Here is a 24110-nt window from a genome sequence, read left to right as displayed (position 1 = left end):
GCCGGCCTGCCTTCTTTCTCGCTTGCTTCCGACTCGCCTGCCTGCCCCTTCGGATGAGCCGGCATGCATGCGCGATTTTGCCCCGGCGATGGAGCACGCACGCCGCACCCACGCGCGCTTTGCTCATGCTTTTGCTTCCCGAGGCCGCAGGCAGACGTGCCGGCCGTCTTGCCGTTCGCAGTCAGCATGCCCTCCATGGTGTTTGACAGCTCAGATGAGCAGCGTCGATGGCTAGGTGCGGGGCCGGGCTAGGGATATAAGGCAGGCGGCGGGCGATCCATCCCCGGCTCGCCACCCAAGGCACCACCAATCACCTCCTCCTTCGACCATACGACAGCCTTTGTCGATTGAGCAGCAGCCCCTAGCCGTCTCCGCCCCGTCCCACGCGACGACACCATGTCGGTCCTTGGCGGTCCAACCGACACCCCGGCGAGCAGCCAAGCTGCCGATGAAGGCACTGGACTTCTCCTTCCAACCACCACGAGGGCGTCCAACTACGCCAGCAACGACGACGCCTCGATGGTCCGCGTCCGAGTCAGGGCCGTGTGCCCCGACATTCACTGTCCGTCGTGCATTTCGCACCTCTCATCCATCCTGGCAGACCATGCCTGGACACCCGCTTCCAGGGCACAGGTCGAGCACACCGCCGTCACGCTCATCGACAGGACCGTCGAGATTGATCTGGCCCTTGCCGGAATACACTCGCCGTCCTCTGCTATGTCGCCCGACGCGATGGGCAAGCGCGCCATCGAGCTACGCAGACGCCTCCTCGATATGCTCGAGAGCCTCGCTGCCTCGCTCGCTCAGGAGGGCTATCCCATCGACTCTGTCGAGATGAGCGTTATTGATCCTACCGCGAGAAAGGGCGGCGGCGGCGAAGAATGGACCACAATAGCGCTCGACGCGGCCGACATTCAGGGATCCGCCGTGACTTTGAAAGGCTGCCCGGACAACCTCAATCGCAAGAGCTCCGAGCCCTCTGGTTCTGCCACTGCGGTATCGTCGTTGACGAGCTCGCTCGCCAGCCTCCTTTCGCTGTGGGCGGGTAGGGGAGACGGCCAGGCCGACGACGCGCAGCGACAGCAGCGCTGGGCGCGCCACCTCGAGGCCTGCGCCTCGTGCCAGGAGTCCTCGGGCAGCCTTCATCAGGCCTCGTCCCCAGTTGCGCTGCCTTGCGCTGATCAGGCTGCCATCGAAGTGGCGAAATCAGCCAGGGACGGCAACGCTCACAAGACCATCAAAGAGTCCGAGGCTGGCGCCGCCTCCGCCGGGTCCATTCAGGCCCGGCTCGCCGTCGGGGGTATGACTTGCACCTCCTGCGTGAGGTCCATCAACAACGCCGTCGAGGGCCTCAAGACCTCGCCCAAGTTCCCAGGCGAATTGGCCGATTTCACCTTTGACGTCAACCTGCTGCAGAATTCTGCCACGTTTACGGGCTCTCAAGCGGCTTTGGACATCATTTGCGAGGCCGTCGAGGACGCCGGGTTCGACATCGAGGTCGTCGAGTCTAAGCCGCCGCAACGCCCACCAGTCGGTCAACGGATTGCCGAACCAAAGGCGCGAAAAGGAAGGTCGAGCTATCGCGCCACCCTCGCCGTCAAAGGCATGACGTGCGCCAGCTGCGTCAACAGCCTCCGTGGTGCGGTCAAGGCGTGGGGAGAAGCCAGGAACGAGTCCGAGCGCAAGACCGGCGAGGTACACGACTTCAACGTCAACCTGCTGGACGGCAGCGCGACGATGCTCGTCGAGGCCGATGAAGGTCGGGCCGAGAAGTTGCGAGACGAGATCGTTGGGGTCATCGAGGACTGCGGCTTCGATGCCGAGGTCATCTCCTGGACCAAAGAGGGAGCCACGGCGGACAAGGCAGAGGACGGACCTGGCGCGAGCCCTCGACGCACGGCGAGGATCCGCGTCGATGGCATGTTCTGCCAGAGCTGCATCGACAAGGTGCGGGATTTTCTCCACCGCAAGCAGGCCACCCACGCGGACACCTTCGAGGTCCATGAGGATGGCCTCGCCCGCTTCTCGCTGCAGCGTCCGCTCATCGAGCTGACCTATGCCTCCAGTCCCGAGGCGTCGCTGCGAGGGCTCCTGCGCGAGCTCAACGCGCTAGATCCCGCCTTCGAGGCTTCGTACGCCCCACCACCCTCGCTGACATCTCGATCTGCGGCGCTGGCTCGCAAAGAGCTCAGGAACCTGCTCCTCTGCCTCATCGGGGCCACCCTATTTGCGATCCCGACCCTGATCCTATCGATGATCGCGCCGCTGCTCCTCTCTTCGACCCATCCGCTCAACCGCAAGCTCAACCGCTACGTGTGGGGAAGCGCGACGCTCGGGGAGGTGCTAATGTGGGCCATCGCCACACCGGTCCAGTTCGGCATCGGCAGCATCTTCTTCACGAGAGCCTACAAGTCGCTCGCCGCCGTGTGGCGCAAGGGAAGGAAGTGGAACGAGAGGCTGTTCAGATTCGGCAACATGGACGTCCTCGTCGCGCTCGGCACGGCCGTGGCATACCTGTCGTCCCTCGTCGTCCTGCTCGTCGACGCAGCAAGAACACCGCACAGCGGTCAGCACGAGACCGAGATGCGGATGACGTACTTTGAGGTTTCCGTCTTTCTCATCGTACGTGTCGCCGCTGAGGCGTGCTTGACACTTCTCCCTCGCTGAGCCAACTTGCTGACCGGACGATTGCCTCTTTCCCGCTCTGTCCTGTCTCTGCACATCGCAGTTCTTCATCCTCCTGGGCCGGGTGCTGGAATCCATCAGCAAGAAGAAGACGGGCGATGCCATCTCGGAGCTGGGCAAGATGAAGCCAAACTCTGCGCAGCTCGTCCTCGATCCCTCGAATCCACGGCAGGGCGGCGTCGAAACGATCGCGGTCGATTTGCTCGAGGTCGGAGACCTCGTGCTCGTGCCCTCGGGCGCGTCTCCGCCTCTCGACGGCTATCTCGTCCAGGAGCTTTGCCAGGATAACTCGTCCCTGGCCTCGGCGCAGTTCGACGAGAGCAGCTTGTCGGGCGAGTCTCGACCCGTCACCAAGGTCAGCGGCGACGAGGTGTTCGCGGGCACCATCAATGTCGGCAGTTCGCCGGCCTTGTGCCGGATCAAGTGCCTGCCCGGCCAGGCGATGATCGACGACATCCTCGGGGTGGTGCGCGAAGCGTCGGGACGCAAGGCGAGCATCGAGCAGCTGGCCGACGCCATCACGGGCGTGTTCGTGCCATGCATCGTCTACCTCTCGCTGCTGGTGCTGCTCATCTGGACCTTGGTGCTGTACAGCGGGACGCTGTCCGAGGGCTGGCTGGCCGACCACGTCACCAACTACCCGGCGCCCGGGTCCAAATTCATCTACGGGCTCGAGTTCGCCATCAGCTGCCTCCTCATCTCGTGCCCTTGCGCCATCGGCCTGGCCGCGCCGACCGCACAGCTCGTGGGCATCGGGCTGGCAAGCAAGCAGGGCATCCTGGTCAACGGCGGCGGCGAGGCGTTCCGCACCGCCAGCGCGGCAGCGAGGCGCAAGAAGAGGCTGGTCTGCGTCTTTGACAAGACTGGCACCATCACCAAGGGCGAGGCGGGCAAGGTGGTCGACAGCCTCCTTGTCAATCCTCAGCAAGACGCGCTGGACGACGCAGCGCTGCTGCGGTGCATCGACCTGGCCGAGCAAGGCAGCTCGCACCCGCTAGCCGTCGCACTGAGGGCGTTCTGCGCGGAAAAGGCCCCTACGCAGCCCGTCAACGACGACGCGTCGCCGGAAAAGCCGATTCCACACCTCGACGACGTTACAGAGGAGGCAGGGCACGGCATGCGTGCTTCCTTCTCCGTCCCGCAGCCCGCAGATGAAACGCGGACAGACCGCTTCGAGCTCCTCGTGGGAAATCGCAAGCTCATCGGCGACGACTGCCTCTTCCCTGCCGAGGTCGCCGACAAGGAGCAAGAGTGGCAGAACGACGCCAAGACGGTCGTCTTTGTCGCCACTCGACGCACGCCGTCGGACATCGGCAGCTCCAAGACGGTCCTTCGGGCAGCCATGGCCATCTCTGACACCATCCGGCCCGAGGCGCCGTGGGTCATCTCGCACCTGAAGCAGCGGTACGGCGCCGAAGTGTGGATGGTGAGCGGCGACAATGCCGTCACGGCCGCGGCCGTGGCCCGGCAGGTCGGCATCGAGCCCGAGCGCGTGGTGGCGGGAGTGCTGCCGACGGGCAAGCAGGAGTGGGTGGAGCGGCTGCAGTCCAACCAGGACATCGAGGGGCGTCCGACGCGCGGCCGACGCGAGACGACAGTGTGCTTCGTCGGCGACGGCATCAATGACTCGCCCGCCCTCGCCACCGCCAACCTGGGCGTCGCGCTGGGTTCGGGCTCGTCGATCGCGCACAGCAGCGCCGACATGATCCTGCTGCAGAGGCACACGCCGCTCCTCTCGCTGCCCACGCTCCTCGAGCTGAGCCGGGCCACCGACCTCAAGATCCTGACCAACTTTGCATGGGCCTTCGTCTTCAACGTCATCCTCATCCCGCTGGCGGCGGGCGTCGGCGTGCCCGCCGGCGTCAAGCTGGGTCCCGAGCTGAGCGGTCTGGCCATGGCCGCCTCGAGCACCCTCGTCGTGACCAACTCGGTGGTGCTGCGGGCCTGGAGGGTGCCGAAAGAGGTGAGGAAGGCGGCGCAGCGCTTCGAGTAGGCTCCCTCTTCCCAGCAGGCAGGCGCCGCGGTGCTTGGCAGTTGATGCCCGCAGGTTGTATCTAGAGTAGGATGGCAAAGCACTTTCCGAGATGACGAACGGTCCGGGACAGCAGGGAAGGATCGAGCGGTCGCGTCTAGCGGGGCAGACCACCCGAGACCTGAGCGTACATGCCCCTCTCCCTGCCGCGAAGGCTGTCGACGACCTGGTACATCTTCTCCTGGGCCTTTGCAGGACCGCCGAGACGGTAGATGCCGAAAGCGAGGCCGGCGAGGAGGAGGAAAAAGAGGAAAAAGAGGTAGTTTGACGACGACGACGACGAGTCGGTGGCGGCGGTCTTGGAGCCGGTAGTCTCGCCGATGATCTCGCTCGCCTTGACGTTGTTCGTGGCGGTTCCAGCAGCAGCGGGGACGGAGGGAAGCGCGGCGGGGGCAGTCTGTTCCGAAGGCGTGTTGGCGTCGGTCAGGACCGCGGGGTTCTGCTCAGGGTAGGCGCACGAACGAGCGAGCGAGGCATACGAGCAGTCGGGATCGAGAACGAGGTCGAGATCGGCCGTGTCGAGGTTGGCGGCGAAGGCAGGCAGGGCATGGATAGATAGGATCACAGGGGGCAAGAGTGTCTGATTTCAATATTCATTCTCTGGCCGACGAGGGCGGGGCGAGATGAGGGCAAGAGGTCGGGGGAACAGTGCTCAGAGGCAGCAGGCGCAGCCAGCGAGCGAGGTGCCCGCCATGGCTGCAGGCCGTCCGCTTGCAAAGGGCGAAGACGTCGCCTGCTGTGCGACATGGCAGGGAGAGGTGGCAGCGAGGATGGTTTCTATCGAGAGTGCGTGTCCACCGGGCAAGGGGAGAGGAACGGAAAACGGAGGCGCGATCGTCGGATCAAAGCTCCTCCTTCACCTTTCCGTCGGCGGAGCCCGAGACGGGCAGCTCGCCGGAGTTGGCAATCTTGACGGTGGCGCTAGGCTTGTCGCCGTAGCCCTTGGGCACATTCTCGATGAACGAGACGACGTCCATGCCCTCGATGACCTTGCCAAAGACGACGTGCTTGCCGTCGAGCCACGAGGTCTTGACGGTGCAGATGAAGAACTGGGAGCCGTTGGTGTTGCGGCCGGCGTTGGCCATGCTCAGGACGCCGGGGCCGGTGTGCTTGAGGGTGAAGTTCTCGTCCTCAAACTTGTTGCCGTAGATCGACTTGCCGCCGGTGCCGTTGCCGTTGGTGAAGTCACCGCCCTGGATCCTGCGAGCACCGAGGCGGCAGAGGGCAGATAGCCGTTCCTGGTCAGCCGTCATGCCTGGGGAACCGCGAGCCCGCTCTTGCTCGAGGCACTTACATGAAGTTCTTGATGACACGGTGGAAGGTGCTGTCCTTGTAGCCGTAGCCCTTCTCGCCGGTGGCGAGGGCGCGGAAGTTCTCGACCGTCTTGGGGACGACGTCACCGTAGAGTCCCATGACAATGCGGCCGATGTGCTTGCCGTCGTGCTCCATGTCGAAATAGACCTTGTTGGTCACCTTGGGCTCCTGGGTCGAGGCGTTGCTCGAGAACGAGAGGAGCACGATGGCCGCCAGCATGGCAAACAGCGTGGTGAAGCTGATGAACTTCATATTGGGCGTGATGTGTGAACGAGTGGAAGGGTGGGAAGGGTGAGGAGGAGGAGGACGAGATGGTGGTGGTGGTGGTGACGGCGGGGGAAGAAGAAGCGCTAGAGCAGGGGCTGGCCCGGGCTGGCTAGGTGCGCCCTGTCTCCGCGTGAAGGGCCCGCTCTGGCCTTGCCAGACGCCGGTTGGGCAGGCGGCTGGCTGGCTGCCAGCGTGGCCTGCCTGCCCCGCCCAGCCTGGTGCGCTCAGGCCCACGGGGTTCCCGCGTTTGCCCTCGAGGCCAGCATCGGGCTGCCAGTCAGATCGGGGCAGGGCCAAGGCAAGCCTCCAAGTCTTTGGCTGGACCCGCGCGGGTCAATTCGTCTTCAGCGCTCATGCAGGTTCTGCACGCAGCCACCGAAGTCACGCCGGTGGCTCGGGCCGACAAACTCGACGGTGCCTTGCTGACCTCTCTCTTCCACCGCTCCCCGCCCGGCTTGATCTCGGACGCAAAAACGCAAGGACGTACGGGGCAAGCGATGGGTTGGGCCCCATACGAGGCCTGCGTTCACGAGTCAGCGCACTGTCTTCTCGTCCTGGGGCCCCAAAGCGACCGTTCCAGCCCGGGGAGGGGGGCCTGCTCGCATCTCGGAAGCGTTTCCCGACCCGGTGGCGACTGAGGATGAGGGACGACCGCCGGATGGAGCTTGGTCCCATTCTCGCCTCCTTCTGTCAGTCGAGGCCGCCTTTGTGCACACCCGCTGATCTCGGTCGGCTGGGCGCGAGAAGGAGAAAGCCGGACAGAGGGGCGAAGCGAGCGAGCTTTCTTCCCTGCCATGACAGGAACGACGTCAAGGCAAAGGCTCGCTTGGCGGCCGCTCGAGCGGGCCAAAACGACATACAGCATGCGTTTGCAGGTCATCCTGGTTGCCGTCACCACCACCGGCGACGGCGAAGACGACGACGACGACGACGCCTAGCCTGTTGTATAACTCCGACACGGCGCCGTCGTCAGACTCGCTCGCTTTAGGCTCGTCGTTTCCGTGGTCCCAGCCTGTCATGTGGGCTTGGCACGCACCCACCGCTCGCTCCTCTGACCTTTGCTTGCTCTGCGGGTCAGCCGCTGACGTCGGTCGCTTCGAGACGCCGGCAGGGACGGTCGGTGCGGGCACGATGCTGTGCTCACACCATGTTGCTACAATAATGGCCAGGCGCTCGTTTCCTCTCACCGCGTCTCGTCTTGCTATCGCACCGACTCTGTGCGTGTGTCGACGATTGATCGATGGCTTAGGCATCGGGCGCTGCGGACAGCGACGGCTGCGACGGCCGCGACGGCCGCGACGGCGACGACGACGACGACGACAAAGACGGCGATCAGGACGCGCGTAGGCTAGCGCGTCTGACCTGCATCAGGCTAGGTCCGTCGAACCCGCAGGCAGGCTGGCGGGCAGTTGCTGCTTGTCGATATGTGCATGTGTTGCGTCGATCCACCTTTGCCTGCCGGTCCCGCGCCCAGCCCTCGGTCATTTGGTGGCATGGTTCGAGGCTGGACCTTCCTGTCTGACGGTACGACGCACACGGCCGGCGACAAAAGCGAGCGAGCAAGCAAGCAAGCAAGCAAGGCGGTCAGATTCTTAGAGAGATTGGGTGCGAAACCTGCGCCAATCAGGCAAGGGATCGTCGGATCTGTCCAGCCGCTAACCCATTGCTCGAGCAACGCCCGTGAGACAACAAGGCCTCGACATCAGAGAAGAAGAAGAAGGAGGCGACGACGAGGATGGCATGGTTTCCTCGCTCCTTGCCCCTCATCGATACGTCAGGTGCGACGGCCATCTTGCCGCCTCATCGATGGGGTCGCGTCGAGTGGCGCGGCCTGGCGGTTTCGAACTTGACCCGCTGTCCTTGCTGCGCCTCGACCGGGAAGTTTTGTGCGCGGGGAAGGAAAATTGCAGAGAGAGGCCAACCAACCGTTGGGGATTTTTTTGGAAGCGGGTCCCCACGCTGTCGCCCGCTAGGCCCTGGCCCTGGCCCTGGCCCGGGCCTCGCGTTCGTCTGCCGGTGACTGTCCCTGGGGAAGGGCGGGCGAGCCGCGAGGCAGGCAGGCGACTTTCTGGTTGGCTGGTGGTGAGTGGGTCGGCCAGCGTGGGGCAGCGCCGCCTGCCAGGCAGAGAGAGAGAGGCGAGGTGGAGATGGCGTGTGCTCTCCCAGCGGGCGGGTCGACAGGGCGGGCACCGGGCCCAGAGGGAGGCACGCACCGCGCGAACTCCACACATCCTCCGCCCGTGGCCCTGCGTTGGTGGTGCCCCGGTGACCTGCTGCCGCTGCCTGCCTGGGCCGCCTTGGCCCTCGTGTGCAGGCGGCGATGGCCGCTTCTCGTCGGGCAGCCTAGCCTGGCTGGTTGGCTGGATGGCTTCCAGCTTCGTCTGGCTGGCTCGTCCGCCGCGCTTGTTTAAAGAGGCCCCGACCACCCCCGCTACGTCAGGTCGCACTCGCTCTCGCCGCCCTGCCTCTTCTTCCTTCACCACCAGCACACCTTCTCGCCGCATCGTCGCAGCCTTCACCTCACGCTCGACCGTATCGCCCTTGCTGTCCTGCCCTGCCCTGCCCTGCCATCCCCGTCGCCTCCACCGTCGTTGACCGACCCCAAAAGGAGACGTTCGCCACCGCACTTCGGCTCGAATCGCCCACCTCTTCCCCTCTCCCCCCTCGTCCACCATGTCGGTCGAGAAGCGCGACGTCCACAACCCGCTCCTCTTTGAGGCGGCGTGGGAGGTCGCCAACAAGGTCGGAGGCATCTACACCGTCATCAAGACAAAAGCCCCCGTCACGCAGCAAGAGTACGGGGACCGCTACTGCCTGATTGGCCCGCTCTCGTACAAGACGGCGCCCATGGAGGTCGAGGCGCTCGAGCCAGAGGAGCCCGCGCTCAAGGCCACCCTCGAGAGCATGAAGGCGGCAGGCGTAAAGTACCTCTACGGCAGGTGGCTCATCGAACGCGCGCCAAAGGTGCTCCTCTTTGACACCGGCAGCATGTACCACCGCATGGACGAGTGGAAGGGCGACCTCTGGAACCTCGCCGGCATCCCTACGCCGCCAAACGACCACGAGACAAACGAGACGCTCATCTTCGGCTACATGGTCGCCTGGTTCCTCGGAGAGGTGAGTGCACACGGCCCGGCGCCCAAAGTCGCCGATTCGTGCACCGCGGCATCGAAATGCTGACAGTCTCGCTCCGTCGCCCATTGCCGCCTGCACCGCAGTTTGTCACGCGAGAGCGCAAGAAGGCCGTCATCGCCCACTTCCACGAGTGGCAGGCCGGACTCGCCATCCCGCTCTGCCGAAAGAGGCACATTGACGTGACCACCATCTTCACCACCCACGCCACGCTGCTGGGCCGATACCTGTGCGCCGGCAGCGTCGACTTCTACAACAACCTGCAGTACTTTGACGTCGACCACGAGGCGGGCAAGCGCGGCATCTACCACCGCTACTGCATCGAGAGGTCGGCAGCCCACTGCGCCGACGTCTTCACCACCGTCAGCCACATCACGGCCTACGAGAGCGAGCACCTGCTCAAGCGCAAGCCCGACGGCGTGCTGCCCAACGGCCTCAACGTGGTCAAGTTCTCCGCCATGCACGAGTTCCAAAACCTCCATGCCGTCTCCAAGCACAAGATCAACGAGTTCATCAAGGGCCACTTCTACGGCCACTACGACTTTGACCTCGACAACACGCTCTACTTCTTCACCGCGGGCAGGTACGAGTACCGCAACAAGGGCGTCGACATGTTCATCGAGGCGCTCGCCCGGCTCAACTACCGCCTGCAAAAGGCCGGATCCAAGGTCACCGTCGTCGCCTTCATCATTATGCCCGCCGAGACCAAGTCGTACACGATCGAGGCGCTCAAGGGGCAGGCCGTGACCAAGCAGCTGCGCGACACGGTCGAGCAGATCCAGGCGAGGATCGGCGAGCGTCTGTTTGAGCGCACGGCGAGGTACCAGGGCGACAGCGGCACCGACATCATCGACCCATCGCAGCTGCTCTCGGACGCCGACAAGATCGCGCTCAAGAAGCGCGTCTTTGCGCTCAAGCGCAACTCGCTGCCGCCTGTTGTCACGCACAACATGGCCGACGACAGCAACGATCCCATCCTCAACCAGATCCGCCGCGTCCAGCTCTTCAACCGCTCGTCGGACCGCGTCAAGATGATTTTCCACCCCGAGTTCCTCAACGCCAACAACCCGATCCTCGGTCTCGACTACGAGGAGTTTGTGCGCGGCTGCCACCTCGGCGTCTTCCCGTCGTACTACGAGCCTTGGGGCTACACGCCGGCCGAGTGCACCGTGATGGGCATCCCCTCGATCACCACCAACCTCTCCGGCTTCGGCTGCTTCATGGAGGACACTATCGAGCGCGGCGAGGACTACGGCATCTACATCGTCGACCGCCGCATGAAGAGCGTCGAGGACAGCGTCAACCAGCTTGCCGACCAGATGTTCACATACGCGCAAAAGACGAGGAGGCAGCGCATCAACCAGCGCAACCGCACCGAGAGGCTGTCGGAGCTGCTCGACTGGAAGCGCCTCGGCCTCGAGTACGCCAAGGCGAGGCAGCTGGCGCTGCGCCGCGCCTACCCTGACTCGTTCGAGGACGACGAGGACATCGACAGCTACTTCGACGACATCGCCGCAGGTGGCAAGATGCAGCCGCCCATGTCGGTGCCCGGATCGCCGAGGCTGCCGCCGTCGGGCATGCGCACGCCCGGCGAATTCGGCACGCTCACCGAGGAGCTGCAGAGCCTGAGCACGTCCGACTACCGCGGCTCGCAGCAGTTCTGGAGGGCCATGAGCCAGCACGGATCCGACGACGAGGAAGAGGCCGCCTACAAGTTCCCGCTGGTCATGAAGGCCAGGAACCGAGGCACCTCGGTGGGCAGCATGAGCGGCGCATCGACGCCCGGGCTGGGCGGAGGCAAGGTCCTGTCCAGCGCCGACCTCGACCGCGCCGACCAGGCGCTCAGCTCCCACAACCACCCCAACGGCGCCAACGGCAACGGCAACGGCAACTAGGGGCAAGGCACTCGCTCGACTCCTTGACCCCGTTTCCTACGGCCCTTGATCCCCTTGTGCTGCGACATCACCCCTGCCGTCGCCGCATCTCTACTGTCGCAGCTGCCGCCGCCGCCCATCGCTCCGCTGCGCTTCTCGTGCTCCCCACCTTCCCTTTCCCGAAACAGCATTCGTCTCGATCGTCACCCTGCCCCCTTGTCTCCTGTCTTGCATTGCTCGAGCAACTCTTGCTCTGCCCGCCCTCGCTCCCTCGCTCCCTCGCTCCCTCGCCCTCGTTTCTTCCTCACTCTCTCTCCGTTCCTCACATTCATTGTGGCCCCGGTACCTGTCCTGTCCAAAGTGTGTCTCGGTCTGCTTTGCGAAATGGATCTCTCTCTCTCTCTCTCTCTACTCGTGACCATCGTCGCCTGGCATGGATCCTGAGTGGGGTACGAGGGCGGGTCACGTGGCGTGGGTCCAAAAATCGGAAGAAGGGCTTGTCCGTCGAAGCCCGATTTTCTGCCTGCGCTCCGCTCGCTCTCTCGCTCGGCACATCTTCCTGCTCGACCACACCGCCCCTCCCCGCGACGACATCCTCACCTCCTGCGTAGCCGCCCTTCCTACTCATCTTCCCTCCTTTCCTTGCATCGGATCAGACCGACGAAAGCGATAGCGACGACGACAACCGCGGCGATGAAGAACGTCTTGGCTCGGTCCGCCCTCCGGGTCGCTTCCGGCTCGACCAGGACGCTGGCACGCAGCGCTGTCACACCGGCCCTCTTCCGATCCAATGGTCTCGCTCCCCACGGCTCTTCCGCCGAGGCATTCCGTGGCGATAAGCTGGCAGCTCCTCGCGCTTTCTCTACCTCGCCAACAGGTGCGTCCACTTGCCCTCTTGCTGTGGTCTCGGGATCGCCGCCGCAGCGGTTCAGCTGACGTTATATCCGCGCGCCCTAAATCCCCCTCTTACCCACCGCCATCGATCCCTGCACAGCCTGCAAGAAAAAGGGCAAGAGCTCGAGCGCGGTAGAGGAGGTCACTGAGTTTGACGACGACGACTCTGCCGCATTCGAGGACGACGACCTGTTTGGCGGCACCACATCGGAGCACGTCGGCCCAGACGACGCCGCAGCACCACCGAGCTCGGACCCGGCGGGCCCGCGGCAGCCGGCGGGACCAACGTGGAACCAGGCGTTTGCGTTTGTCGAGTCGCACCTGGCGTGGGACAAGCTGGACCTCAGCCGGGAACCCAGCGTGCGGCGGTGGCGCTACCTGGCGCGCCACGCCAACACCAAGGACGAGCTCCTCTCGGCCCTCTCGCTCGCCGAGACCTACCTCGACCGCGTAGGCAAACTGGGCGTAGAGAGCGGACCCATCTTTGGCCGTCGTGCCGCCGCCATCGGCTACCCCGAGGTCGGCCTGCACGCCTTTCTCGAGAGGTACCGCTTCGGCATGGAGGCGGACCTGCCCACCCTCTACCTCATCCAGCGCGAGCTGAGGGCAAAGGCCATCAGCGGGAGCACAGAGGCGCTGCTCGAGAGCGTCACGCTCGAGGGCGCGCCCGTCCAGGAGGTCGACCTCCTCGCACCCGTCGCGCCCGAGGCGGATGATGCCGCCGCCGCCCCTGCCGCCGACGCCGAGGCAGCCGCACCAGCAGAGACTGCCGAGCAGACCGACGCCGACGCCGACGCTGCGGTGCGGGCCCAGCTCTCCATCCTGGACCGCATGGCCCTGGCCGTGATCCTGACGCCGCACTTCAACTACGGCTTCGTCGACCCCATCATCCTCTCGTTCCTGCCCGCCACGTACATCAACGTCTTTGGGCTGCAGGAGGCGTCCAACCGCTCGCGGCCGGACCGGGGTCGGGTCGTTGAAAAGGTCGACTCGACCATCTCGCTCCTCGTCTCGGCCATGGACACGGCGCTTCCGGACAAGAACGCGCGCAGGCCCAAGCCCTTCCGCATGCCCAGCCACTTTTACGCCGGCACGACGTCCCAGTCGCGCGAGCAGGGCCTCAAGACGGTCCGCGCCAACCTGCACGACATCCTCGCCTACCTCGGTAGCCGCCGTCAGCAGGTCGACGCCCGCGGCCTCGAGCCCGTCCGAGTCATCGAGCGGTACATGAAGAAGCTCGACAAGCAGTCTGCCAAGATGATCCTGGACGAGGTCAAGCCCAAGGTCCAGCAGAGCGTCCGGCAGTAGCTCGGCCGTCGTGCTGCACACGCAACGGTCGGTCGATCGATTCGACGTCGAGGGGAAGCAGTACAGTGCTAAGCAGCAGAATGATCTAGGCGCGACGGAATGCCAAGTAGCGACGATGTGTAACGTGCTCCGTGGGTCTTCCGATGCCGGCGCCGCCCACGGACACAGAGTGGATGTCTGCTCGGGGACCAGGAGCGCGAAGAGGTGCGGGAAAGGAAGCGCATCAGCCGCTCCCCTCTGCCCATCGCTTCAGAGGCTCGTTCAGCGCAAAAGGAGGCGGATCAGCCGTCTCATCCACCGGCTCGTCGTCGTCGTCATCGAAGTCGTCGACGCCAATGTCGAGGGCGTTTGGATCCGCAGTGTCTGCCTGCCCAGCCGGTCCTGGCCCGGCACCGACAGGAGGGGGTGCCACGTCGTGGTCCCACGACCTCTTGAACGAAGGGTTGAAAGGCCCGGGTGCGCAATGGAGGGGCGGCGGCGGTGGCGGTGGGCCACTAGGAGCGACGAGCGGAAACGGTCCGGGCAGAAATGGCCCGCCTGGTGGTCCGCCAGGCGCGGCGAGCGGAAACGGCCCGGGCCCGGGCAGAAACGGCGGCCCACCTGGTAGCCCGCCCGCCATGGCTGGGAAGAAGCGCGGCCTCCCGTCGGGTCCCATGTCGAGGCGTTGAGGAACGGGCGAAGGTATCTGGCCTATCCCGCCGCCGCCCGGGGGACCGTGCATGCCCGTGGGCCGTGGATTGATCTTGTTGGGGATCTCGAGAAAGTGGCACAGAGCTTCCGTCTGTGGATTCGTGTACCAGGACGCTGTTCATCGGGCGAAGGACGGAGATGCCAAGGGGACAAGGTCGGTCAGGGATCGACCAGAATCTTCTGCCTTTCGCGTGCGCACCGGACGGCGCATACTCACGTTGCCCCGTCAGCAGCCCGCCCTGCTCAAAGGGGGCTGGTGCTGTTCTGACAAAGTGCTGCACGCGAAGCACATCGAGAGGGTGCTTTGGCGGCGTGACCGCCTTCGCATCACCATCGTCGCTGGGTCCCACTGCATCCTGCTCCCCTTGTAACGACGCGAGCTTCGCCTCGATCCAGGCTTCGTCCCTCTCGATGCTCTGCAGGAGCGCAGCGTCGTCGACTGGCGGCAGCGGCGCTTGCCGCATGCTGAGCGAGAGCTGAGGGTGGAGGGCGCGCGTGATGGCGAGCCAGCGCTTCGAGAAGCGGAATGTGGGCATGGCTCGATTCGTCGATGACCTCTGCTTCCGTTGCGCCAGCTCGTCGTCGCCCGGTGCGGGGATGTCGAGGTACTGCAGGAAGTCGTGGCCTGGCAGACACTTGCTGAGCGCCAGGAAGCGTGTCTTGTTCTCCGCAGCGCCCTTCGGTGCGGATTGCGCCCCGCTTGCGTCGTCATTCGGCGTTCCTTTGTCGCCTCCGGCGCCGTCATCGAGGTGGAAATTGGCGTCAAGGGCCTCGGGTTTGGATCCCGGTGGTGCTTGCGGCGCTGCGGCCGCGCTGGGCGGGTTGGCCGCCCCCGCCCGGTCGTGATCGTAGAGGGCGGCGAACTTGACATGGAGGTGCGCCGAGAACCAGTAGGGCGGCTTGACGGCCTTGAGGAGCTCGAGGAGCGGCGGCGAGCCGAGCGTCTCGGTCCTGATTTCAGACTTGAAGTAGGGCTTGCGCTTGATGAGACTCGCGGTGTCGCCGTGCTGCTCGATGGTGTTGGGCCAGTCGTGGGAGAGCATGACGTCTGGCCGGTCGAGCAGCTTGAGGCGGTGGATATCGTAGCTGCGGGTGTGGTAGGTGCTGCGGATGGTATTGTTGTTGTAGGGCAGCCTCTCGAAGCGGCCCTTGTTGTAGTCGGGCTGCTTGAAGATGCCGGAGGCGCCGGCGATGGTGAGGCCGCCGACGTCTACGGCACCCGCAGCGCCGAGATAGTAGATGTTGGGTGCGACCCACCCGCCGTGGTAGAGCTCCCAGAGGTAGTTGCTGGCCTCGTGGTTTCCGCCGACGACGATGGTGAGGATGGGCGCGACGAGCTCGCCGGAGTAATAGCGGTGGAAGCCGCCGAGGCTGCGGTACTTTTCGGGCACGGCGATGCAGTGGAGGTCGGCATGGTTGCGGATGGCCTGGAAGTCGCCGCAGAGGAGGACGACGTCGACGGCGAAGCCCTGCTCGCGCTCTGCGCGGAGGATCGAGGCGTAGATGGCGTCGAGCTCGCCATGCGAGCAGCCCTCGACCGCGACCTGGTGGTGGGGGGATTCGGCGTGCAAGGGCAGGCAAGGGGCTGGTCGGTGAGCAAAGGCCAACGGCATCATCCGCTTGCCGTATCGACACTACTCACCTTCATGGCAATAAAGCAATGACAGTGCAGTGGGCGGTGGCGCGAGAGTCGGCAACGGGAGCAGGCCGGGGTCGATATTCCGATGCGATCCGAGCGCAGCGGACAGAGTCCGTCGAAAAAGACGGCGAGAAGGGAAGGGGTCGGGTTCAGTCACGTTGGAGTGATGGACTTCTGCCCACCAATTTTCCCTGTCCCATGGGTCGCGCTTTGGACGCGTAAATGAGCTGGCAGGGGCCGTGGCCTGCCTGACCTTTGCTTCAAGCTTGCTTGGTGCCCACCTGCCTGCTGCCGGCTGCCTGTCGCTGGGCGTGCGTGTGCGTGCGTGGGTTGGGTCCGAGTCCGAGGCCAGCAGATAGTTAGAAAAGAGCCAGGGGGCAAGGGCTGGTTGTCAAATTTTATCCAGATCGACCCAGTCGGGGACCAGGTCAAACGCGCATCCCCGATTTCACAGCTTGGCCTGGCCTGGCCTGGCCTGGCCTGGCCTGGCCTGGCCTGAAAAGGGGGGGACCTGGCCTGGCCTTGCTTGCTGCACCGGCGTGGCTCCGAGGCGCACCTGCTCGACTCGGTGCTGCTTGGGCTCGTGGGCCGCTGCTCTGCTCGCTCGCAGCCGACGCCGTCTCGTCGACCCCCCCTGCCTGGCTTCGGCCTTCCCTGCCTCTGTGCCCTCCGCACCGTCTGCTCACCATCATCCTCCCGACGGCAGCGCCGCACGCACTCCTCGACCTCTTTCCGTCAGGCACAAAGCACATCACATCACGACACGACGCCGCCACGCACGCTCCCACGCTCGGCCGCCTGCCTCGCTCGAAGGAAACACCGCTCGGATCACGGCTGGCACGTCACGATCAACTGTTTGACGTAGTTGGCGGGCAGTGCCTGCTGTTTGGGCACACAAAAAGCGCCGACAAGAGGCTCGCGCGCGCGCCGCAGCCACCTTGCCCTCGGAAATCAGGCCAGCCTCTTCTCAGCATCGTCGATAATCGCTGCCTCTCGGTGCTGCCATTCACGAGGCACCTCTTCAGGGGCATCCGCTCGACTGACCCCTCGCCATCCACCCATTCGACGCCCCCTTCACGCCCCTCGATACCATCACCCGGTCGCCGCTCTTCTCGACCACACCTTCGCGCCTATCCGCCGCATCGCCCTCACGCTTGCCTGATCGACATCGACCAAGCACAGGATCTTGGCTCCACGGCAGCAGCGCATCCGCCCATCTTCTACCGCCATCGTCAAAGCGACCCCACTACCGACTTCGACCAGCTTCTACCACGGATAATTCACCGAGAGACAACGACGATCTGGCATCTCGTACCCTTCTCGCACGAGCGCGCTCCCGTTTTTGACGACCACAACCTACCGTTCCGACACGCCCATCCGATCGCATCGTCCTGCCCGCCGTCACCCCAGCCCTCTCGACCCCTCGCCCGTCCGCTGACGCCCAGCACCGCCACCGCCGCACCCATCCATACCCCACCCTCCCGGGTAGCGGAACCTGATGGCGCGGGTAAAGCCGGCCCTGACGCTCGACGTCAACGTGGGTCCCACCAGCAACATCGGCATCGGCGGATCCAGCACCAGCACCACACCTCGCGCGCGCCAGGCCGCCATCGCCTCGAAGGCCCAGACGCAGATCCGAGCCTCTGCTCAAGCTCCTCCTGCCGCTGCCGCTCCCGGCGGATCCGCCGACAGCGCCTACACCGTCGAATCACATCTCGATAGCGACCTCGGCACTGGCGATCAGGACTATGGAGGCTTTAGCAGTGACGACGACGGCCAGGACGCCTACGCCGCTGCGACTCGACGGCTGAGGGCTGGCAGCGGCAGTGCCGGAGCAAGGGCTACGCGGGACAACAGCCACGGCGGCAAGCGCCCGCGCCAGTCGCAGCAAGGCGGGCAGCAGCAGCAGCAGCGCTCGAAGCCGTCGGACCGCTATGCCGAGCGGGACTCGGACTCCTCCGACGATGCGGGCGAGTACGGTATGCGACAGAGGAGCTCTTCCGAGGGGCTCCAAGACGAACTCATGTACGACGACGACAAGGACGACGAAGACGATCACGACCTCGACGACGACGAGGACGACGTCGACGTCGAGCTGTCGTCGAGCCCCTCGATCGACGAAAACATCGACTTTGACCTCGTATACGCGCTGCACAACTTTGTCGCCCATATCGAGGGTCAGGCTACAGTGCACAAGGGCAACCACCTCACGCTGCTCGACGACAGCAACAGCTATTGGTGGCTGGTGCGCGTGCTGCGCACGCAAGAGGTCGGCTACATTCCTGCCGAGAACATCGAGACCCCCTTTGAGCGCCTGGCCAGGCTCAACAAGCACAGGAACGTCGACCTCACCAGTGCCACAGAGGACGATCACATCCAGGTGCCAGAAAAGATCTGGAAGAGCCACCTCCTCAAGGCCCGGCACGCCACCGGAACCAGCGGGCTCTCGGTCCACTCGGGCAAGCTCAGCGCCCTGTCGAGGCGGGCCTTGGGGGCGCCAGCGCCACTGACAAAGGAGCAGAAGCGCAACAAGAGGGGCGTCGTCTTTGGGCCGTCGACCCACTACGAGCACAGCGGCAACGAATACTCGTCCGAAGAGGGCGAGTACGACGAGGACGACATCATCGAGCTTGACGAGAACGGCGATCCGATCTACGAGTACGAGGACGAGGAGATGAGCACCGACGGAGAGGCCGAGGCAGACGCCTTTGCCGGCATGGAGCCCGACGATGGCATGGGCTGGGACGGAGGCGAGGCCGAGAGGATTCAGCGGCAGCAGGAGGTCCAGAATGCGGCTCAGGATGGCGAGGACCGCAGCGTGACGGCGGCTGAAGACGGCTCGTACCGCCAGCAGTCGCAGCAGCCCGAACAGACGAGGTCCACCCACCAGGACAACGTCGCCGACGAGCATGGTCGCTCGCAACAGGGCACGTCCCAGCAGCGCGCCGGACCGGCAGCTGGCTCGCAATCCCAAAGAGGCACCGGAAGCAGTCAGCCCGCACCCCGCGGCGGGGAAAGCGATCCAGCTGCGGCCAGACAACAGCAGTGGCAAGAATCGGCGCAGCAGCAGCAGCAGCAGCAGCAGCAAGAGCGACAACAGCAGCAGCTGGCTCAGCAGCAGCAGCAACAGCAGCAGCAGCAGCAATATCAGCAGCAGCAGTATCAACAGCAGCATCAACAAAAAGGACTCGCGCCGATGCAGCCAGAGCCAGGCCATGCTCGATCGACATCGGGCGATCGCTCCATCTCCAGCGTCAGCTCGGCAGGGATGCCTTACGATCAGGCCGCTGGACCCAGCGGGAGCCGGCTCAGCACTCACAGCTCCAACGGCTTCCTGCCATCGCAGGTGCAGGCGCATCGTGACCGCTCCGCCTCGGACGCCAGCGCCGTTTCCAACACGCTCTCCTACGATCGCCCGGCGTCTGTTACGTCGCCAGACGCCAAGCGCGATGACAAGCGAAAGAGCAACCGACGATCCAAGGCTGGAGATGATCTCTCCGAGGCCGGCAGCGACGACAAGTCGGCAAAGAAGAGATCCGGCGTATTCAGTCTCTTCTCGCGGTCGAAAGACAAGAAGGACCGTAAGAGCGGTAGCTTTGGGGGCGAGGATCGCGACAGCATCATCACCGGACGCAGCTCGGACGACAGCTTCGCTGGCCCGGGTCGTGGCCGCGCCAGTCCCGCTGCCGCCCCGACACCGCAAGGCTATGGTGCGGCTCCTGCCAACAATGCAAGCTTCGCACCAGGTCAGAGCGTCGGGATGGGTCGGGCGGTACAGGAGAGGGACCGTGCGCAGCAGGAGGCGTACCAGCGCCAGTTCCTCTCGATGCGGCCGTCCAACGATTCCGAGAACGTCCGAGCCAGCCGAGACGCCCTCCACGCTGCAGGCTCGCGAACAGGTAAACCGGCTAGGCCAGGCAGCCTCATCGGTCCTTCCGGCTCGACGCCGATGCTCAGCGTGATGCGGGTCTTTGCCGGCCAGGGCATCGAGTCCGAGTCGACGTTCAAGACGGTGCTGCTCAACGAGGGCACCCCTTCTTCACATCTGCTGACGCAGGCGCTGCAGCGGTTTGCCGTGCCCGAGCACGAGAGGGACAAATACGTGCTGACGATCAAGAGGCTCGAGGGAAGCGAGCGGCCCTTGGACGAGAGCGAATTCCCGCTGCGTCTCTTCAACGAGCTGACGGAGATCATGTCCGACGGTCGCGTCACGGTGCCCAGCGTCAAGCGCTCCAGCGTCGGGTCAATCTCGTCGATCTCGTCCAACCTCAGCACGCATCCTGCGATTGCCAGGCTCGGCAACGACTTCAGCGACGATCACGCAGTCAAGTTCTACATCAGCCGCAAGGATCGCCTTCCAGACTATGCCAGCCAGCCGCCCTCGATCAATGGCGATCACGAGGGATCTGTCGATCGCAACGATCATAGCGAGTCGCGCGACTCGAACCACTCGGCCAGTCTTGGCCCGGCTCGACACGGTCAGCGGGGCAGCCACACCTCGAGCCTCTCTGCCGACACGGTCGAGACGATCCAGTCGCCGACGGCGCAATTCTCGCTCAGGCTCGTCGTCTTCCCCGCCGACCTGCCCGACGGCCTCGTGTTTGACCCGCAAACGACTGCGCTCGTTCCGCGACACGCGCTCGAGCAGCGAGCGCCGCAATACCGCGAACCCGCCGAGGGCGTCCCACAGGATTTCCGCGAAAAGATCCTCACGTTCCCGCGCAACACGACCGTCGCCGAGGTGGTCGAATCCGGGCTGGACCGATTCGGTATCGCCGAAGGCGTCGTCGAGGGAGGCGACGATGTTGAAGACCGACCTTCGCGCCGCAAGAGCCGGCTCCACGTCAAGTACGGCCTTGCGGTCGAGGACGCCAACGGACAGAGACCGCTCGGCCCCACGAGCAAGATTCTCGACGCCTACAGCCAGCCGCCTGCTTTCAAGACGGTCTCGGGCGGCAACAACAACAAGCGCAAGAGCCTCGACGCCTCTCAGCTGTTGGGCGCCTCGGACGACATCCAGTCGACGGATCCCATCTTCATCCTGCGTCAGGTGCAGCCGAGCGACAAGTGGAAGGGCGCCCGGTCGCTGAGTCCTACCGAGAACGTGCTGCTCGCCAAGCAGGAGGAGCGGCGCAAGATGGAAAGCCAGAGCTTCGCGGCAGCGGCTGGCACCCTCCGTGCCAACGGAGCGGCGAGCTCCAGCTCCGACCATCCCGCTCTCGGCGCAGCAGAGACCAAGGGCATGAGCCGGCAGGAGATCATCGCGGCACAGCGAGCGGCGGCGCACGAGAGGAGGGCCGCCGTGCTTGGCGCACAGCGGAATGCCGAGCAGGGCGTCGACGTCGTCTTGGCGGACCAAGGGAGGATCCGAAGCTCGAAGCAGAGAGACACGGGCAAGTTCCGCTACTCGTACTTGCCGGCCGAGGGCGAAGAACGGGACATCAGCCACATCATCGAGGACGTCTTGAAAGACCAGAGGCTGTCGGACTCGACCGAAGCCGCACGCTCTCTCAGCCCCGGGACGGCGACCAGACCGGCGCTCAGCAAGAAGAGCACCGACTTGACGCTCGACGAGTATGCGAGCGCACCAAGCTCGCCCGGCATCACCAGCCCGTTGAGCCTGGAAGACGTTCACTACGACCTCCAGTCGCCCCCTACGCAGCCGATGGAGTCTGTGGCGCCGCTGTCGATCGGTGGCAACAAGGCTCGTGCCTCGACAAAGGCCTCGACGCCGAACCTCGGTCCGTCGGGCACGGCATCCGGCTCAGCCTCGCCTGGCGGCGACCTGCTCGAGACGCTCGTGCGCAACCCACACACGGCAGACTCGGCCATCGAGGAGCGAATCGATCAGGTGCTCAACCGCGTCGCCGACGTTCGGCCACCGTCAAACTCGCGCTCGCCTGCGCCCGACTCGGTCTCCTCGGGCACGGCGCGGGCTGGTAGTCGGACGGCCGGACCGTCGCCCGTGCCCATCGGCGGATCTCATCCAAGCGGCCGTGGCACGCCGACCACCGTATCTGGACCAGCAGTGTCCGGCAGCAGGGCTGCGCCGAGCCACCGGAAGCAGACGTCGATTGGCTCAGAGATGTCCAACTCGCGCGACACTGCCAGCCCGCTGACGATCGGCACCGGATCGGCTGCCACGCACAACACCAACACAACGATGCCGACCCCCATGTCGACCTTGGTCGCCGGTGGCGCCAACGGCGCAGCCTTTGCGGCGGGATCGTCGACGGGCACGGGCTCGCGATCCGGTCGGTCCGTCGGGGCCGTGACGCCGGGTTCCTCGGGGGCCGATGGGCGGCCGTCGTCCCTGGCGTTTGCCTCCTCCGCCGACGACATTGGGCTCGACCACCTGTACACGATTGTCGATGCGGCAGCGCGGCGGGATCCGCGCCGGCTGCACCTCCTCACCCACGGCAGCACCAGCAGCATCTCGGGCGACATCAACGGGCGGCCGAGCACGCGTCTGGCGCACCGGCTCCTCGCCGACACCGAGCACGAGTCGCTGCGCCCCGAGGCGGGCGGCCTGTTTGCGCCACAGATGCCGTTTGTCGAGCACCAGAAGACGCGCGAGGCGTACGGCAGCATCTCGACGCAGCTCGGCACGATTGACGAGGTGAGCAGAGCCGTGCCGTGCCGCAGTCGTGATGTGGCAACACGACGACTTTTCTTGACTCACACCAGCTGACCCTTGCCCGCCTCGCCTCGATCGATACACAGACGCTCGACCAGATCCTACTGGACGTGATGCGCGTCTTCTGATGGCCCGTCCTTCTCTCCTGGCTCGGCAGGTCCTCTGTGCCAATGAGCTTGGCCACCTTGCTCGCTCGCTCGCTATCTTATCCCGTCACCGCCACTTTCGACCCCTTTCCCCGCCCCGCCCCGCTCCGCCCAATCGAATCCCCTTGAAATGCAGCCTCGAGCCTCTCCTGCCCCTTCCTCCCTCTTGCTATCCCCTTCTCCCCCCTCCCTCTGATGCGATACGATACGATCCAAATCGACCCCGTCCTCCTGTATGCTATCCGCCAACCCATCCAGACGCCGCACCAGCTCAATTCCAAATCCAGAAAGACAAGCAAGGCGAGCGCGGCGCGGCGCTGTACCTCGTCAAACCCGACGAGCGGGCGGCGGGAGGTGCAAACGTCTTTCCGGTCCGGGGCGAGTCTGAGGGCGGGGTTGCACGGAAATGGCCTGCCTTTGCCCTGGATTGCCTGCATGGTAAAGAGAGGGGGCCGAAGACGAGGAGACGGGGAGAGAAAAAAGGCCTTTTGGTACATGCATGAGAGAGAGAGAGAGGAAGCCAAGGCAGAGGTGAAGGATTGGGGAGGCAGGGAGAGAGGGAGGAAGATGAACGTTCCCCTCTCGTCGCCGTGCTGGTCCCGCTTTGTTTGGCCGATGGTCAACGATGACGGCGGTGCGCAGCAGCAGCAGCAGCAGCAACAGTGACAGCAATGACGAGAACGTGGAACGAGCGAGCGAGGCGGGCGGGACAAGGTCAATTTGGCGTCCCTGTGGATGCGTGCAGGCGGGCATGAAGGTCGGATCGGCAGGTCGGAAGTGGGGCCGCGCGGGCTGGCTGGCTTGCTGGCATACGGAACGGACTCAATCCCTGCCGGGCAGGATCATGCCTGCGCGGCGACGACGCGTATCGTGCCGCGGACTGTGCAAGAGAGAAGGCAAGTGCGGGCAGTGAAGGCTCGAGGAGAGGAAGGGAATCAGGTCGTGCTGCTGCTGCTGCTGCCGCTGTTGATGGGCGCCTTGATCGGCACCTCTGCAATCGCCGGCGCCGGTGCCAGTGCCGATGTCTGTGCCGACGAGCACGACGTTGCGAGCGAGGAAAGCGTGCCACCCAGGCCCGACGCTGCGACGATGCCGAGGTTCATGTACTCCTGCGTGCGGCCAGAGGGACGGGGGCCGAGGTCGCGAACACGGTCAGCATTCCGAGCTCCGAGGATTGGCGATCCGCCTTAGGACAGGCCGGCACTCACGTCTTCCTTTGACGAGCTGGGTCGACGCGCTCCCTCTGCCGCCTGCAAGCCCGCGGGCGTGGCGCAGTCGTCGCCGCCGCCGCCATCCTCAGCCGCCTCTCGCTCGTCCTGGGATGCTCGAGTAAAGGAGCTCGGCGGAGATGACATGGCCGTCGAAACCTTGCTCGGCGTCGCGCTGTTGGCCACGTCGGGCTGGGCTGGCGAGTAGCCGTGGTGCGAGCCGTGCGCCGCGAGGTGGTGGTGCGGCTCGCCGGCAGCGCCAGGGCCAGCAGAGTCACCGACAG

At 65.0% G+C, this 24110-nt stretch overlaps 7 protein-coding genes across 7 annotated transcripts in view; 4 read left to right on the top strand and 3 right to left on the bottom strand.

Annotated features, from left to right (window-relative positions):
- Positions 1-396: 396 nt before the first annotated feature.
- Positions 397-4678, top strand: PFL1_01021 (uncharacterized protein; the record flags this gene model as incomplete). The annotated part of the gene is made up of 2 exons (XM_007878521.1): positions 397-2622; positions 2729-4678. 2 exons carry the CDS (start codon positions 397-399, stop codon positions 4676-4678), a joined length of 4176 nt encoding a protein of 1391 aa, XP_007876712.1.
- A 136-nt stretch (positions 4679-4814) lies between these two features.
- On the bottom strand, positions 4815-6283 carry PFL1_01020 (uncharacterized protein; the record flags this gene model as incomplete). The annotated part of the gene is made up of 3 exons (XM_007878520.1): positions 4815-5156; positions 5578-5917; positions 6012-6283. The coding sequence occupies 3 exons, from the start codon at positions 6281-6283 to the stop codon at positions 4815-4817; spliced, it is 954 nt and encodes a 317-aa protein (XP_007876711.1).
- Positions 6284-8971: 2688 nt separating this feature from the next.
- PFL1_01019 (uncharacterized protein) lies at positions 8972-11325 on the top strand (the record flags this gene model as incomplete). The annotated part of the gene is made up of 2 exons (XM_007878519.1): positions 8972-9415; positions 9517-11325. The coding sequence occupies 2 exons, from the start codon at positions 8972-8974 to the stop codon at positions 11323-11325; spliced, it is 2253 nt and encodes a 750-aa protein (XP_007876710.1).
- A 672-nt stretch (positions 11326-11997) lies between these two features.
- On the top strand, positions 11998-13506 carry PFL1_01018 (uncharacterized protein; the record flags this gene model as incomplete). The annotated part of the gene is made up of 2 exons (XM_007878518.1): positions 11998-12181; positions 12299-13506. The coding sequence occupies 2 exons, from the start codon at positions 11998-12000 to the stop codon at positions 13504-13506; spliced, it is 1392 nt and encodes a 463-aa protein (XP_007876709.1).
- A 223-nt stretch (positions 13507-13729) lies between these two features.
- Positions 13730-15844, bottom strand: PFL1_01017 (uncharacterized protein; the record flags this gene model as incomplete). The annotated part of the gene is made up of 3 exons (XM_007878517.1): positions 13730-14310; positions 14414-15740; positions 15839-15844. The coding sequence occupies 3 exons, from the start codon at positions 15842-15844 to the stop codon at positions 13730-13732; spliced, it is 1914 nt and encodes a 637-aa protein (XP_007876708.1).
- A 1489-nt stretch (positions 15845-17333) lies between these two features.
- Positions 17334-22600, top strand: PFL1_01016 (uncharacterized protein; the record flags this gene model as incomplete). Its single annotated transcript, XM_007878516.1, has 2 exons — positions 17334-22454; positions 22559-22600. The coding sequence occupies 2 exons, from the start codon at positions 17334-17336 to the stop codon at positions 22598-22600; spliced, it is 5163 nt and encodes a 1720-aa protein (XP_007876707.1).
- Positions 22601-23553: 953 nt separating this feature from the next.
- The window catches only part of PFL1_01015 (uncharacterized protein), a gene marked incomplete at both ends in the record, with an annotated part of 4184 nt that continues 3627 nt past the window's right edge, over positions 23554-24110 (bottom strand). The window contains 2 exons of the mRNA XM_007878515.1: positions 23554-23727; positions 23827-24023. Of these exons, the coding sequence (XP_007876706.1) occupies positions 23554-23727; positions 23827-24023 (371 nt within the window). The remainder of the gene's footprint in view (positions 23728-23826; positions 24024-24110) is intronic.

This window comes from Pseudozyma flocculosa (genome assembly GCF_000417875.1).
Source record: "Pseudozyma flocculosa PF-1 unplaced genomic scaffold scaffold00002, whole genome shotgun sequence".
NCBI lineage: Eukaryota > Fungi > Basidiomycota > Ustilaginomycetes > Ustilaginales > Ustilaginaceae > Pseudozyma > Pseudozyma flocculosa.
This window is presented reverse-complemented; position numbering and strand designations above follow the sequence as displayed.